This window comes from Phyllostomus hastatus, unplaced genomic scaffold (assembly GCF_019186645.2).
Source record: "Phyllostomus hastatus isolate PE091 unplaced genomic scaffold, TTU_PhHast_1.1 phas_contig_30, whole genome shotgun sequence".
Taxonomy (NCBI): domain Eukaryota; kingdom Metazoa; phylum Chordata; class Mammalia; order Chiroptera; family Phyllostomidae; genus Phyllostomus; species Phyllostomus hastatus.
Window position 1 is genome coordinate 577,712 of NW_025333841.1, and position 13,279 is coordinate 590,990.

Below are 13,279 nucleotides of genomic sequence, written 5' to 3' on the forward strand. Positions count from 1 at the left end.
AAGTAGGTATCCAGTGCTTGGGGAACGGGATAGTAGGAGAAAAGTAAATGATGGAGGAGGCAGGGGGTGTTTCTATAGGTCTCTTTCTGCTGTAGCCTCTGAAATCCCCCTGCTTCCTGGAGTCATCATGAAAGCAGCTCCCAGGCTCTAAGTAAATTACAGACAAGGAAACAGTGGGGAGGGAAAAGATGAATACTATCCCAGTGGAAGGAGAGTCTGAAGAGCAACAGCCAATCATTTGAGCAAGAAAAAACATTGGCAGCCTGTGCAGTAGTACAGTGGTACAGGGCTCAGACCCCAGAGCCAGCCTGCCTTGGTCTGAATCCTGGCTTTGCCACTTACTCATTGTGACAACTTGGGCAAGCCATCTGTGAAATGGGGATAATGGAATTGTTAAAAATTCAGATGAGTGCCCTGGCTGGCGTAGCTCAGTGGATTGAGTGCAGGCTGTGAACCAAAGTATCGCAGGTTCGATTCCCAGTCAGGGCACATGCCTGGGTTGCAGGCCACAGCCCCCAGCAATCGCACATTGATGTTTCTCTCTCTCTCTCTCTCTCTCTCTCTCTCTCTCTCTCACTCTCTCTCTCTCTGTCTCTCTCTCTCCCTCCTTTCCCTCTCTAAGAATGGATAAAATAAAATCTTAAAAAAACCCCACAATTTGTCATGTTTTCTAAAAAAAAATACAGATGAGTAAATAGCTGTAAAGCACTTCGAACAGTGCCAGGCACATGGTAATCAGTCTATGAATGTTTGATATTATTATCACTATCATATCTGAGTACCTCCTTGTCTCCAGGCATTGTGTAGGAATTGGAGATGGACACAAGTAGTAGACACAGCATTTACCCTTGCATTTAGTTTAGTTGGGGAAGATTAGTAAGTGAATTACAATGCAATATGATACAATGTCAGATAACTATATATCACGTACTATAGGACCTCAGAGAAAGAAGGGGAGGAGTGGTTAGGGAGGACTTCATCAACAGATGACATGGGAGCTGGAGCTTGAAGGAAGAGTAGGATTTCATCAGGAAGCCACGAGGGAGAAAGAACATCCCTGGTAAAAGGAATATCTTGGTCAAAAGCATGGCTAAACCATGGTTCAGGACAGAGGAAGGGCAGGTGTAGTAGGAAAACATTGATTAGGGTCCAGTCTAGAATGATACTGTCTACTCTTCTAAGCTCTGGGAGGTGTTTTTGTGTGTGTGTGTGTGTGTGTGTGTGTGTGTGTGTGTGTGTATTTGATGCAGGGGGATAACATAATTAAAGTTGTGTTACTCAAAAATAACTTATCTGAAGATGGATTATGGATGGCAAAACTGGAGGAAGAGAGACCAGCTGAGCTGCCCGGATGCCCTCACTCCTAACCCACACTGCCTCCCCGCAGTGTACCCTTTATGAATCAATCAACCAATCAACCATTCACTTAGTTGCCCAAGAGAGAACTTGAAGGTCCTTCATGACACTTCCCTTTCTCTTAACCCTACATCTAACCCATCAACAAGCCTTGTTGGTTCTACTTCCCCAATGCATTTGGAATCTAGACTGCCACAACAGCCTCCTAAGTGGCCACCTTAGTTCCACTACTATACCTCTGTATTCTATTTTCTACACACATGCTAGAGTGATTCAACACACACACTCATACACACACAATGCTATGGATTGAATTATGTCCCCCTCAAAGTCATCTGTTGAATCTCTAACTCCCAATGGGAATGTGTGTAGAATAAGGAAATAATTAAGATGAACTAAGGTCATAAGGGTAGGGCCCTGATCCCACAGGCTTAGTTCCTTATTAGAAGAGACACAAGAACTGGCTAGCCCCGCCGTGCACATGTACTACTGAGGAAAGGCCATGTGAGGACACAGCAAGAAAGTGGCTGTCTGCAGGCCAGAAAGAGAGCTCTTAGCCAGGAATTGACCCTGATGGATCTTGATCTGGGACAACTAGCCTCCAGAACTGCAAGAAAATAAGGTTCTGTGGTTTAAGCCATGCAACCTGTGCTACTTTGTTATGGTAGCCAGAGCAGCTAGAGCTTGGTCTTCCCTTCAATAGCTACCCATTACTTGGTGCTCAGAAGTCTAAGCCCTCACCATGGCTTAGTAATTAAAGGTACTGTAATTTCTGGCCCCATGACTACCTGTCCAACCTTACCTCCTATCCCTGGATTTCCCAGCTCCCACTTACTGTTCTCTCCTTCAGTTATGCAAAGGAGCACTGCTCTATTCTCACCAGAGGCCTTTACACAGGATGCATCCTTTGCCCAGCCAGCTCTTCTTCCAGGCTCTCTGACTAGTTGCCTCCACTTGGCCTTCAGAGCTCAGCTTTGATTTCACTGAAAGCCCCCTGATGCTTCCCCAGATTAGGGCACCATTTCCATGTCATATGCTCTCAACTTCCCTACTTCTACTAGGCAGACCTCATCTCAGTTGGATTTAAGTAATTAATTTGCTAATTTGTTCAATGTTGTTCCCCAGCTAACATGTAAGCACTTTAGGGCGCAATTCATGCAGTGTGCGGCACAGAGTAAGCCCACAGTACTTGCGGTTGTTGAATGACTGAATGAGTGAATAAGACTTGCAATGGTCTAGGAAAGAGCTGATGTAGGTATAAACCACAGCAGTGACACTATGGTGACTAGAATACAATTTACAACTTGTTTCCAAAATGAAAAGCTTTTGTGGCTATCCCTATGTATTCAGATTTTAAAATGTTGTTAGTGGTAGTAAATTTTTAAATTCAGCCAAGAGAAGTCCTGTCCTCGTGATTGTGAAGGTTATTAGTGCTGTGGATGGAATTGCCCCCCCCCCCAATTCATATGTTGAAGCCCCAACCCCTAGTGTGACTATATTTGGAGATGGGGTCTTTGGCAGTTAATTAGATTTCTATGAAGCCCTTTATGGCTTCATATAAAGTCATCTGAAGCTATATGTAAAGCCCTCATATAAGAGTAATGCCCTTATAAGAGACACCACAGAGTTTGCTCTCTCTTTCTCTGTCTCCCTCCCATGTGAAGACACAGAGAGAAGACAATCATCTACAAGCCAGGAAGAGTGCCCTCACCAGAAAGTGACCACACTGACCACCTTGATTTTGGACTTCTGGCCTTCAGAACTGTGAGAACATTAATCTCTGTTGTTTAAGCTATCCAGTCTAGGCAGTCCCAATTGACTAATGTACTTAGTTTTGACTACAGTATTAGTCCTTGGTTATGCACTGTCTTGTGTCATTTTTTTTTAACTGTTGGGTACAGCTTATGTCTCCCCACCAGCTCTCCCATAGAAGGCATGGATCGTGTCTTTTAAATCACCAGAAATACCTATAATCAAGTTGGGCGCACAGTGGTAGTCAATAAATGCTTGTGGAAAGAATCGATGCAACTACGCAGAGGGATGCTAAGCGTTCACAGCCAGAAAAGGATGCTGAGACTCTGGAGTTGGTGTCAGCTTTGCCACAGATGTCCTAAGTGTCTCTAAAAATTAGCATATTTCTCCCTTTCTATCCATTTGTTTCTTCAGCTGTGGTGTTGCTTCCCTCCCTGACAGAGTTTTGGTGAGGCTTAAATATACTCCATTATTTTCAGAGCCTTTGTGAGAACGCATAGACTAGGATTTTGAGTCAAAACGCCCTAGGTTTAAAGTCTCGTTTTCTCACTTACTAACATTGAGTGGAGCATGGAACTTGGGCAAAGTGCTTCGTACACATCTACTGATTCAATCTTCACAGCCACCCTGCAAAGCGCATATGCTGATCACTCTTTTAGGGATGAGGAAACTGAGCTTATGAGACTAGGTAAATTAGCCAAAGTCCCACTGCTAGTTAAAGGATCAGAATCCCAGACTGTTTGGCTCAAAAGCCCATATTCTTTCTACCACGCTACAGGATCCAAGAGAGGATAAAGTTTAATGTTCAGAAAAAATAACCTCCTGCATTGGATTTTGCAAGACTCCGCTCATCAGAGACAAAAGTTCTTGCCTTTCTTTGGGGAGACAGGAAAATGCCACTCTAATATTTAAGTAACATAAAGGCAGCAAGAATCACATTTTCAGAAGGGACCATGATCCAAAAGAGATTATGAGCCCTTTCGCTAGGCTGAGGGTGCTGTGGGGGCAGGATGTAGCTGTCTTATTGACCATTGTATTCTTAGAATCCAGCACGGTGCCTGAACCTAGGAGGCACTCAATAACTATTTGTGGAAACAAGTTTACCCAGTGTAGTGCAGGGGCTGAAAGGGTACATTCTGTGGCCTGGTATTGTGGCCTCTAGAAAGGTGTAGCTATACAGAGATTAGACCCGAAAAAGCCAGCGACATAAATGCTGGGGTTTGAAACCTGAAGAAGTTTATTTCTGATACGAAAGAGATTCACAATGAAACAAGATTCCCTGGTGGGAATTTTCCCAAATACTGGATCCAGACACCCAATAAAAGGAATCCAAGTGTGCTCGCATATAATTTGCAAATGGTTTATGTCTAACTGCATTTTCTGACATCCAGCCCCTGGTGATTTTCAAGGCAAAAATTTATCACTACCCTAAAGGTTATTGCATAATTTATAAAAATAATAAAAATTTATCTTCTCTTTCTTAACAAGAAAAGAACAGGCAATACCACATTACACTATCGAGGCTGTTCAGCGCAGACAACCATATCTTTATTATTGCCATATAAAGTGTTGGATCAATCATGTTTAGGTTCCACTACAGTATTTAAAATGCGACCTGCACCCATCCATATTAGGCAGTAGCACTGAAGTTCCTAGGACCCCAGCCCCATGTTATCAACATGAGAACTGTCCCATTCAAATGGCACTATTTGTGGATTTCAATTATATGGAGGCCTTCCGAGTAGAAACCTGCGTTCCTGAGGATGCGAACCAAGGGCAGTTTTCCCTGCTTCTCCTAAACACAGTTCAGGTCCAGTGGCAGTGACATACTTCTCCAGAGGACAGGAGGCTAGGGTGACAGAGAGCAGGACTGTGAACATCCATTCCTAAGTCACAGGCAGGAGTTTTGCTTTGTAAGCTGATCCTTGATAGAGTAGTAATTTATAAATGGAAAGAGATACGAGACTCATCATTCAGCAAGCATTTATTGAGGGCCTGCTATGTTCAAGACGTTAGATAAGCATCACAGCTTAATAAGAAATTTCAAATCTATCAGGCCTTCTCTTGTCATTGCCTTAAAATATCATGTCTTATATTTAAAAATGGCAGTGTAATCGTGAGAAAAAATCCAAATTCAACATTACTATAACTTTTATTTTCCACCTCAAGTGATACTAAAAAGAACTATCTACTGTACTTTAGCCAGCTTTTGCACATGCTGTTCCCTCTGCTTGGAATTCTCTTTCCCCGTCTTCTGTCTGCCTGGTGAAATCCTACCCATCCTTTAGGATATAGCTCAAATATCATCTCCTGTGTGAGCCCTTTTGATCCCTCCTGAGAGAATTAATCATTCCTTTATCTACACTTGCAGAGCTCTTTGCAAGGAAACTCTACTCTCACATCCCTTGGCACTTTTTTCCTTTCTCACACTGTACTCTGAGCTCCATAAGTCAGGGCACACCTCTGATTTATCTCGGTATCCCCAGCACTATGCCTGTGTATAGCAGTAGTCAGTAAGTGACTGATGACCACATCGAAAAAGAAATCTATTAATAAAGTACAGAAAATATTATAGAAGCCTAACAAGGCTTTGCATATAGCATGTTTTTAATGAAGGTTTGCTGATTTGGTATGTAGTGAAAATGGTGCTTCTCTTAGGTCAAGGCTATAGATAGCAATTCTTGGCAGCCCTATTCATGGTTCCACCTAGGAGGCACTAACCCTCCACAGACATCCTTGTGATGCTGCAGGCACTGAATGGTACATGTGCTCTAAATCGTCACTCCCACTGGTTTGCCAAAGAGCATGAAATGTCCCATTATCAGTCACTTCTTGGGGTTAAGGCATTTGCTACAGAAGTTCCCTGCTGGATGGCTTTCAGACAGAAAAAAAAATACATCAGAAGTCACCTGGAAGACTTTGAATCTTTCAGAGGAGCTGGATATCATTCATGTACCTCTCCTTCCAACTACAATCTGCAGTCCAGAGAGAATTCAGAACACAGAAAAAGGTCCTTAAAATTTTAAGATCAATCCCTGGCTAGTGTGGATCAGTGGATTGAGCACTGGTCTGCAAATCCAAAGGTTGCTGGTTCGAATCCCAGCCAGGACACTTGCCTGGGCTGTAGGCCAGGTCCCCAGTTGGGGAGTGTAAGAGGTAACTGATCTGTTATTGTATCTCTCACACATCAATGTTTCTCTCCCTCTCTTTCTCCCTTCCTTCCCCCCTCTAACATAAGTAAAATCTTAAAAAAATTCAAGATCAAGCACAATTAAAATTGTACATAATCATAGTAGACCATCCCTGTTAGCTTACAGTTACAAAATTGGCTGTTTGCAGGGTCCTGTGAGGCACAAATCAAAAGAAGGTAAAAAAAAAAGAGTAAACATTATTAATATTTTTGTTGTCAAAACACTAACAAAATCTAAACTGTGTTTTTTAACCATAGGCATTTGCAAAATCCTACTATCTTCTCTGGTCGTGGGGGAGTAAAACCTGTTCTGACAAGGGATGTGTAGAAGAAAACTCATTTCGTAGTTTGAAAGTTCTACTTTCATGGGAAATAGACCTATCTTGTAAACCTTCAGTATATAATCACCAAATACCTTGTTTTTTGCCAACACAGGCACATAATAGTCAATTACTCTTGTGTTAGCTAGAAAGCCGTTAGACAGATACCAGATTCCCTGAGGATTCTAGTTCAGAGTAGCTGAGGTGATCATTCTGTAGTTTGTGGAAATCAGGATGTTTAGTGACTCATTGATTACATAGGGAGTTCTTACTCATTGTGCGTAGTTTAACACATTAAGCAGAAGGACAGAGCTAAAATCTGTTGGATTTAGCTGGAACAAAGACTAATCTTGCTTTCAACTCATTGTTAGTGCTATCTGAAGAGCCAAACAATCAAGAGCCCAGAGATAAGCAAAGTTTCTCAACAGAATCCCCTTTTACCTTTGTTAGTGTGGGGAGGTGTGAGAGAAGGACAATGCCAACCCAAATGGAAATGTACAGTGAAGAAAGAAAAGGAGGGCCTGAACAGTGGGTGAAAAGTTAACTTGCTTCACTTAAACCACCATATTAAAACCAGATGTGTCGAAAATGTGGGATGAGAAAAACTCGTGTTACTGATAGCGTGAACAAACCCTTTGTGCTTTCCTCCCAATACAGTATCATTACAGGGTGCCAGAGGTGTCATTTTGTTCCATTTCACATGTAGCACATTCTCAACGAGTTAAACTGTTTCTAATCTTGTGTAATTAGATAGGTCTCGCTACATCCCTTAGTTGAAGGATTTTATGAGCTGCCTTGTTCCGTCTCCCTTTTGTGACAGCTTCTTTGGGGCTGGAAACTAACATTTGCTAACATTTCTTCCCTTCTGGCACCTGTCAGCTGGATGAGCTCTGGGAAAAGGAGGATGGGGAGGGAAGGAATGCAACATTCCTCCCCCCCACTCCATGCCCTGGTGTTAGAGCCATCTTTGTCTCTACGTAGGGATTACTCTGTTCTGGAAAGTGCTGTTAAGTACACACTCAAAATAAGCAATGGGCAGATGGGTAAATGGAATGATGAAGTTCTTTTATTTTCTAAATTTCATTTTATCACAAATTTCAAGCTCCTTTGTTTATTACTTGTACAGTGTGGGCGAGATGCTAGCTAGAGATGGAAGTCCTTGAATACAGCCAAAGGATGCCCCAGCCTACAAAGTGGATGGGGCTTGGCTCTTTGATCTGACCGTCCAGTCACTCTGGGCACAGCGACTCTGCCGTGACTGCCCTCCCCTCACTTCAGAGCCCAGTTTTGAGGAGTCATCGGATACTTGACATTGAAACCAAAAGCTATATGAACACCAGGGTTTTTACTTCAATGCAGAAGTAATGATAGCATGTTGAAATGGAGAGGGTTTTTTTTTTTTCCTTCAAAAGGCTTTAAAGCTACCCCCCAATCAAAAGCTTTCTTAGGGTCATTTCTTGACCATTCTATGACATCTTTGTGAGGCTGCTGACTGGCAAATGCTCTCCATGTGTAGACTGGGAAATCCAGAATTAAGGCCAATTTATGCTTCTGTGCCTTGGGACTTGGGCATGATTGATTATATGCAGGGCCTGACCTCTCACCACAAATTTCTGTGGTTTTCGTCCAATAATGAGAAAAGACAACTGAAGGAGTGAAGGATACAACAAAAATGGTGAGTGACAGGGCCACCTGATGTCCCTTAGTACTTTACAGTTTATAAATCGCTTTCAGAGTGGTCCTTTCATAGGCAGTGTACACTCCTATTTCACCCAAGCAACTGGACTGCAGAAATAAGAGCCAGGGTGCTGGCACAGTCATGGAGGCATGGATTTCTCATGCTGGGGGTGGGGCAGCGTGTGGGTAAGCACTTCACCTTCCAGGAATAGTACTGCTCTGAGACTCTTCTGTAGACTGACTGGAACAGAGATTAAGCCAAGGGTTCTCTTTGCATTCCATTGAGCGGTTTGCTCATGCTTTCACTACAGATCAGGCTCAAGAATTCCTCTGCCAGCTGAGAATCTGAATGTTGCTTTGGCTGGAAGACAGTATCTTATTTATTCTCATAAATCCCCTTCTCTTCTTGTCCCTGATTATTTTCACCCTAAAGTGGAAAGCGGGGGGGGGGAATTATGTGAGCGTTTGTGTACTGGATTGCAGCCACCCTTGGCAATCGTTAATCTTTGAGATTCTCACCGGCGTTGACTAAAGAACAGTGACTCACCCAGAGTAACGCATGGCCTCTCTTTCTTTCAGAAAAACAGTTCCTCAAAAGTGCTGCTAACAGAAACAAAACAAAACTGTAGTTTAAGGGAAAGAAAAAGTTCTCAGAGTAAAAGACTGCTTTAAACAAGCCTGGAAGATGTTGAAGAAGGAGAGGGTGAGTGTATCTGCAAGTGATGAAAAAGTGGCTTATACATGTTAGATATCCTCTGCAGCTCCAGTTTTGAGGCTTAAACATCTCTACAGAGGAAGTTAGACAGGAGGGAGTTACATTATCTTAGCCCCAGATCACCACTTGAAACTTCCCAGGAGCTCAGGGAGGTTTGCGGCTCAGCACCCCTGGCTGGAGGGGTGGAAGGGAGACAAGCAGTGGGAAGGAATAAAAGTGAGAAGCAGCTGGCACAAATGCTGCTGAGCCTTCCCTTCATTTTAGCCCGTTGTGTAGACAGCTGTCTCTTTAATTTAACCCTTAGTTCCCATCCCAAATGACAAAGCTCATTTTGCTCATATGTCTCTTCTGGTACAGATAGTAGTTCTGGAAAGTGCTGTTAAGTACACATTCGACTTGACAAAACACAGGGTTTTTTCTCTCTCTCTCAAAATGGCACATGAGGCAGAACGCCTAGGGAAGTTTACATCCAAAGAGATAGAAACCGTTGTAATCAAAGGCAGTCTGGAGGAGGGAGGACAGGTTGCAAAGGCTTGGGACAGCCTTGCTTCTGTGTCTATTTATATTCTCAAAGCTAATTGTGTAAATGGGAGTTGCTTACTCAAGAATGGCCATTTGTAGATGCGTGCGGGTTTATTTTCCATGCTACCAGAAAACCAACTCGGCAATTTTCAATAGCTCTGATCAATAGACAGGGCCTTACTTATTCACCGACCTGGAGACTAGGAATAAATATGCAAACTGTTTTCCGCTCAAGTGGACTTAGAATTTCAATAGTTGAGTGTTCCTGCTGGAAGTGACTTTAAAGTGCATTGTGCCATCCAAGTTACACCCTGAAGGGGACAGGGGAATTTGAGCCTGGAGAAGGGGAGTGAATTGCCTAGGATCACAGGAGCTACTGAGGATGCCATTGGAAAGCAATCCTGGCTCTCTTGTACTATCTCAGTGTTTCCTGCCCACCTTCTCAGACCCCTAAGTGCACCCGTTGTGGCAGAGTCCATGTGTTCTTCTCCTGGCTATTTCAATTGCTGCCCCATGACAATGTTGGCAGATCCAGTGACTGAGCACGCCCTTGATCAGAAGAGAGGGAGTGCTTCTCCTGTGCTCCTGACCTAGCTGGAGGAGAGCCATTGTGCCATTTGCAGCCTGCCTTTGGCTCGATGGCCTGCAAGATGAGGGGACCGGGGGAGAATTGTGCCTCCGAAAGCAACACTGCTGCTGTGAACAGATGCAGCTGCTTAAAAGAGAGTGTTTCTCTCTTCTGCAGGTACTAAGCCTGCGGAGACACGGAGACATTTCAAGAAAGGATGCGACTGATATACACAAAATGCTGAACATATGTAAATCACATCTGTATGTCATTTCTACATAAAAATACATATATAAGTATGAGGCATAATAATAATGGTGGGCTCAACAGCCGTGAGTAGCGTCATTGCAGCTCCTTGCATGCTTCTCTCTAGCCCACTGCCTGCCTCTCTTCCAGAGGTACCCAGCATCATGGGCTTTAAAAAGGCACCTCCTGGCTTTCTTGATCTACCTTATACATATGAGTACCCCTAACAACATACTCTTTCATTTTGCTTGGTTTTCAACTTTGAATATTGGTATCATAGGGAACATTTCTGCAATTTGTCTATAGTCAAAACTGTGTCTGAGAACCTTTTACATTGTTATCGACAGCAGTGGTTCACTCATTTTCATTGCTGCCTAGTATTTCATTGTGTAAGACTTACACAACCTTTTGGCACCTCTGGGCCACACTGGAAGAAGAGTTGTATTGGGCCACACGTTAAATACACTGTGACATGTAATCACAAAAAAGTGTCATAATGTTTTAAGTATATTACCATTTTGTGTTGGGCTGCATTTATAGCCAGCCTGGGATGCAGTAGCCCGCAGGCCACAGGTGGACATCCCTGGTGTAAGTCTACCACAATAGAGACACGCTACTGTTGAACATCTGCTGTTTTTAGTGTTAGAGTTTTTTTTTTCTGTTCTAAACCATGTTGCTATAAACTTTCTTTATAGTACACTTGCCCAAGTTTCTTTAAGGTTTGTTTCTAGGAGTGGAATCAATGCGTTATAATGTACACACATGTTCAAATTTGTTGCATATTGCCAAATTATTTCCCAAATGCATTGACCAATATACACTCCTGCCAAAAGTGCAACTGCTCCACATCCTCACTAACAACACTTAATATTGCTTAATTTAAATTATTTCTTTTTAATCTGGTGGACTAAAGTGGAATTTTGTGTTGTGTTTTGTCATTCACTGTGGTTTTAGTTTGCATTTCCCTGATCACTAATGAGGTTGAGCATTTTTTCATGACTCTTGGCATTCACATTTCCTCTTCTGTGAAATGCTTGTTTATATCTTTTGCCCATTTTTCTCCTGGGTTTTTCTTTATGTATTGGCATATAAAATCTGTATATTGCAAACACCAATAAATACATATCTCAGTTCTTGGTGCTAACTATATCCACCCACTTTGTGGCTTGTCTTTTCACTTTATGGTGTTTTTGTTTGTTTGTTTGTTTGTTTTTTGTAAACAGAGGTACTTCACTTTCATGTAATTGAATTTATTACTGTTCTTTCATGGTTGGTGCTTTTTGCATTTCTTTTAAAAAAAGTCCTTCCTTATCTCAAGATCACAGAGAAATTCTCCTATGTCAGTGTTTCTTTGTGAGTGGAGAGGCTACTGGCATTCGGGGCAGGACAATTACTCTTTATGTGGGGCTGGCTCTCACACTGCAGGATGCTTAGCATCCCTGAGCCCTGGGTACCAAATACCTTTAGCTCTGTTCCTGTCATTCTAACAACCCCAAACATTGGAATACATTTTCAAATGTTCCATGGGTGGAGGTATTACCAGTTGAGAACTTCTGAACTATATGAACTATCTGAAGTATATGTTCGTCTAAAAGTTTAATGTATTTAACATACCTAAAATTGATTTTTGTGTGTGACATGAGGCAGGAATCTAATTTTATTATTTCTTTCTAGATAACCAATTCCCCCAAAATCAGTTATTAAAAAGGTCATCCTCCCTGGCTGGTGTAGCTCAGTGGATTGAGCACAGGCTGTGAACCAAAGTATTGCAGGTTCGATTCCCAGCCAGGGCACATGCCAGGGTTGCAGGCCACGGCCCCCAGCAACCGCACATTCATGTCTCTCTCTCTCTCTCCCTCCCTTCCCTCTCTAAAAATAAATAAATAAATCTAAAAAAAAAGGTAATCCTTTTTCTCATCAATCTGCAATGCTACCTGCCATACACCAAATTTCCAAATAGGTATAGTTCTATTTTTCAGTTTTCTATTCTGCTCCATGGTCCTATTTGTTAAACCTCTGTACCAACATTACACTCTTTAAAGTACTATAGCAGTATGGTAAGCTTAATATCTGAGAGAGTAAGTTTTTCTACCTTGGTGCTCTACATACATTTTAGAACTAAATTGTCAAATTCCATGAAAAAACCTGTTGGAATTTTTATTGGAATTACACTGAATAGGACTGATTCAAGTGAAAAAATATCTTTACAATATCGAGTAACCCTAACCTGTCAATGAGACATAGCTCTCCTTCCACAAAGTTTTATAATTTCCTCCACAAAGTATCTCCAGCACATTTGTTAGATTTTCTTCATAGATACTTCTTATTTGCATTCCTATAGTACATTTTAGAACTTGTGTTTTTGATTCTTGTTGCTGGTATATAGAAATGAGACTTACCTCCTTACATTCTTTTAAAAATGTACTCCAATCAGACTGGCCCATTCAACTCTGCCAACACTGCTCTTGGCAAGGTCACCCGGGGCTGCATGGGTGCTAAGTGCAATGGTCCTATCTTGGTGCCCACTTCACTTGGTTTTTCAGCAGCAAATGGCATGGTTGGTCACTCTCTAGTCCTCAAAACACTTTCTTCATTTGGTTTCCAGGATAGCACACACTTTTGATTATCCTCTTACCTCACTGGTTATTCTTCTCTTTGTGGGTTCTTCCTCTTTTTTCCCATACATTTTAATGTTGGACTGTCCCAGGGGCCAGTTATTAGATCTCTTCTCTAGCTATCTACACTCCTTTGGTGATCTCATTCATTTTCATGGTTTTAAATTCTATCCATATGTTAACAACCAATTTTTCAATGCTAGTTCAACTCACTGTCTGGAGTTATCATATATCATTTCCCTGAGAGATTGATATCTCCAACTCAGCAGGTCCAAATGGAACTCTTTCATTCCCTATTGAAAACTGCACCCCAATACT

The 13,279-nt window shown here is 42.2% G+C and overlaps 1 protein-coding gene across 3 annotated transcripts in view; it reads right to left on the reverse strand.

Annotated features, from left to right (window-relative positions):
• HDAC8 (histone deacetylase 8) overlaps positions 1-13,279 on the reverse strand; it is a 240,392-nt gene that overhangs the window by 63,645 nt on the left and 163,468 nt on the right. The window contains exon 10 of one of the 3 annotated variants that reach the window (XM_045839417.1): positions 4,889-4,957. The exons of the other annotated variants lie outside the window; for them this stretch is intronic. Coding sequence (XP_045695373.1) covers positions 4,904-4,957 — 54 coding nt within the window. The 3' untranslated portion in view covers positions 4,889-4,903. Of the gene's footprint in view, positions 1-4,888; positions 4,958-13,279 lie in introns of those variants that run through there. 3 annotated transcript variants of the gene reach the window in all.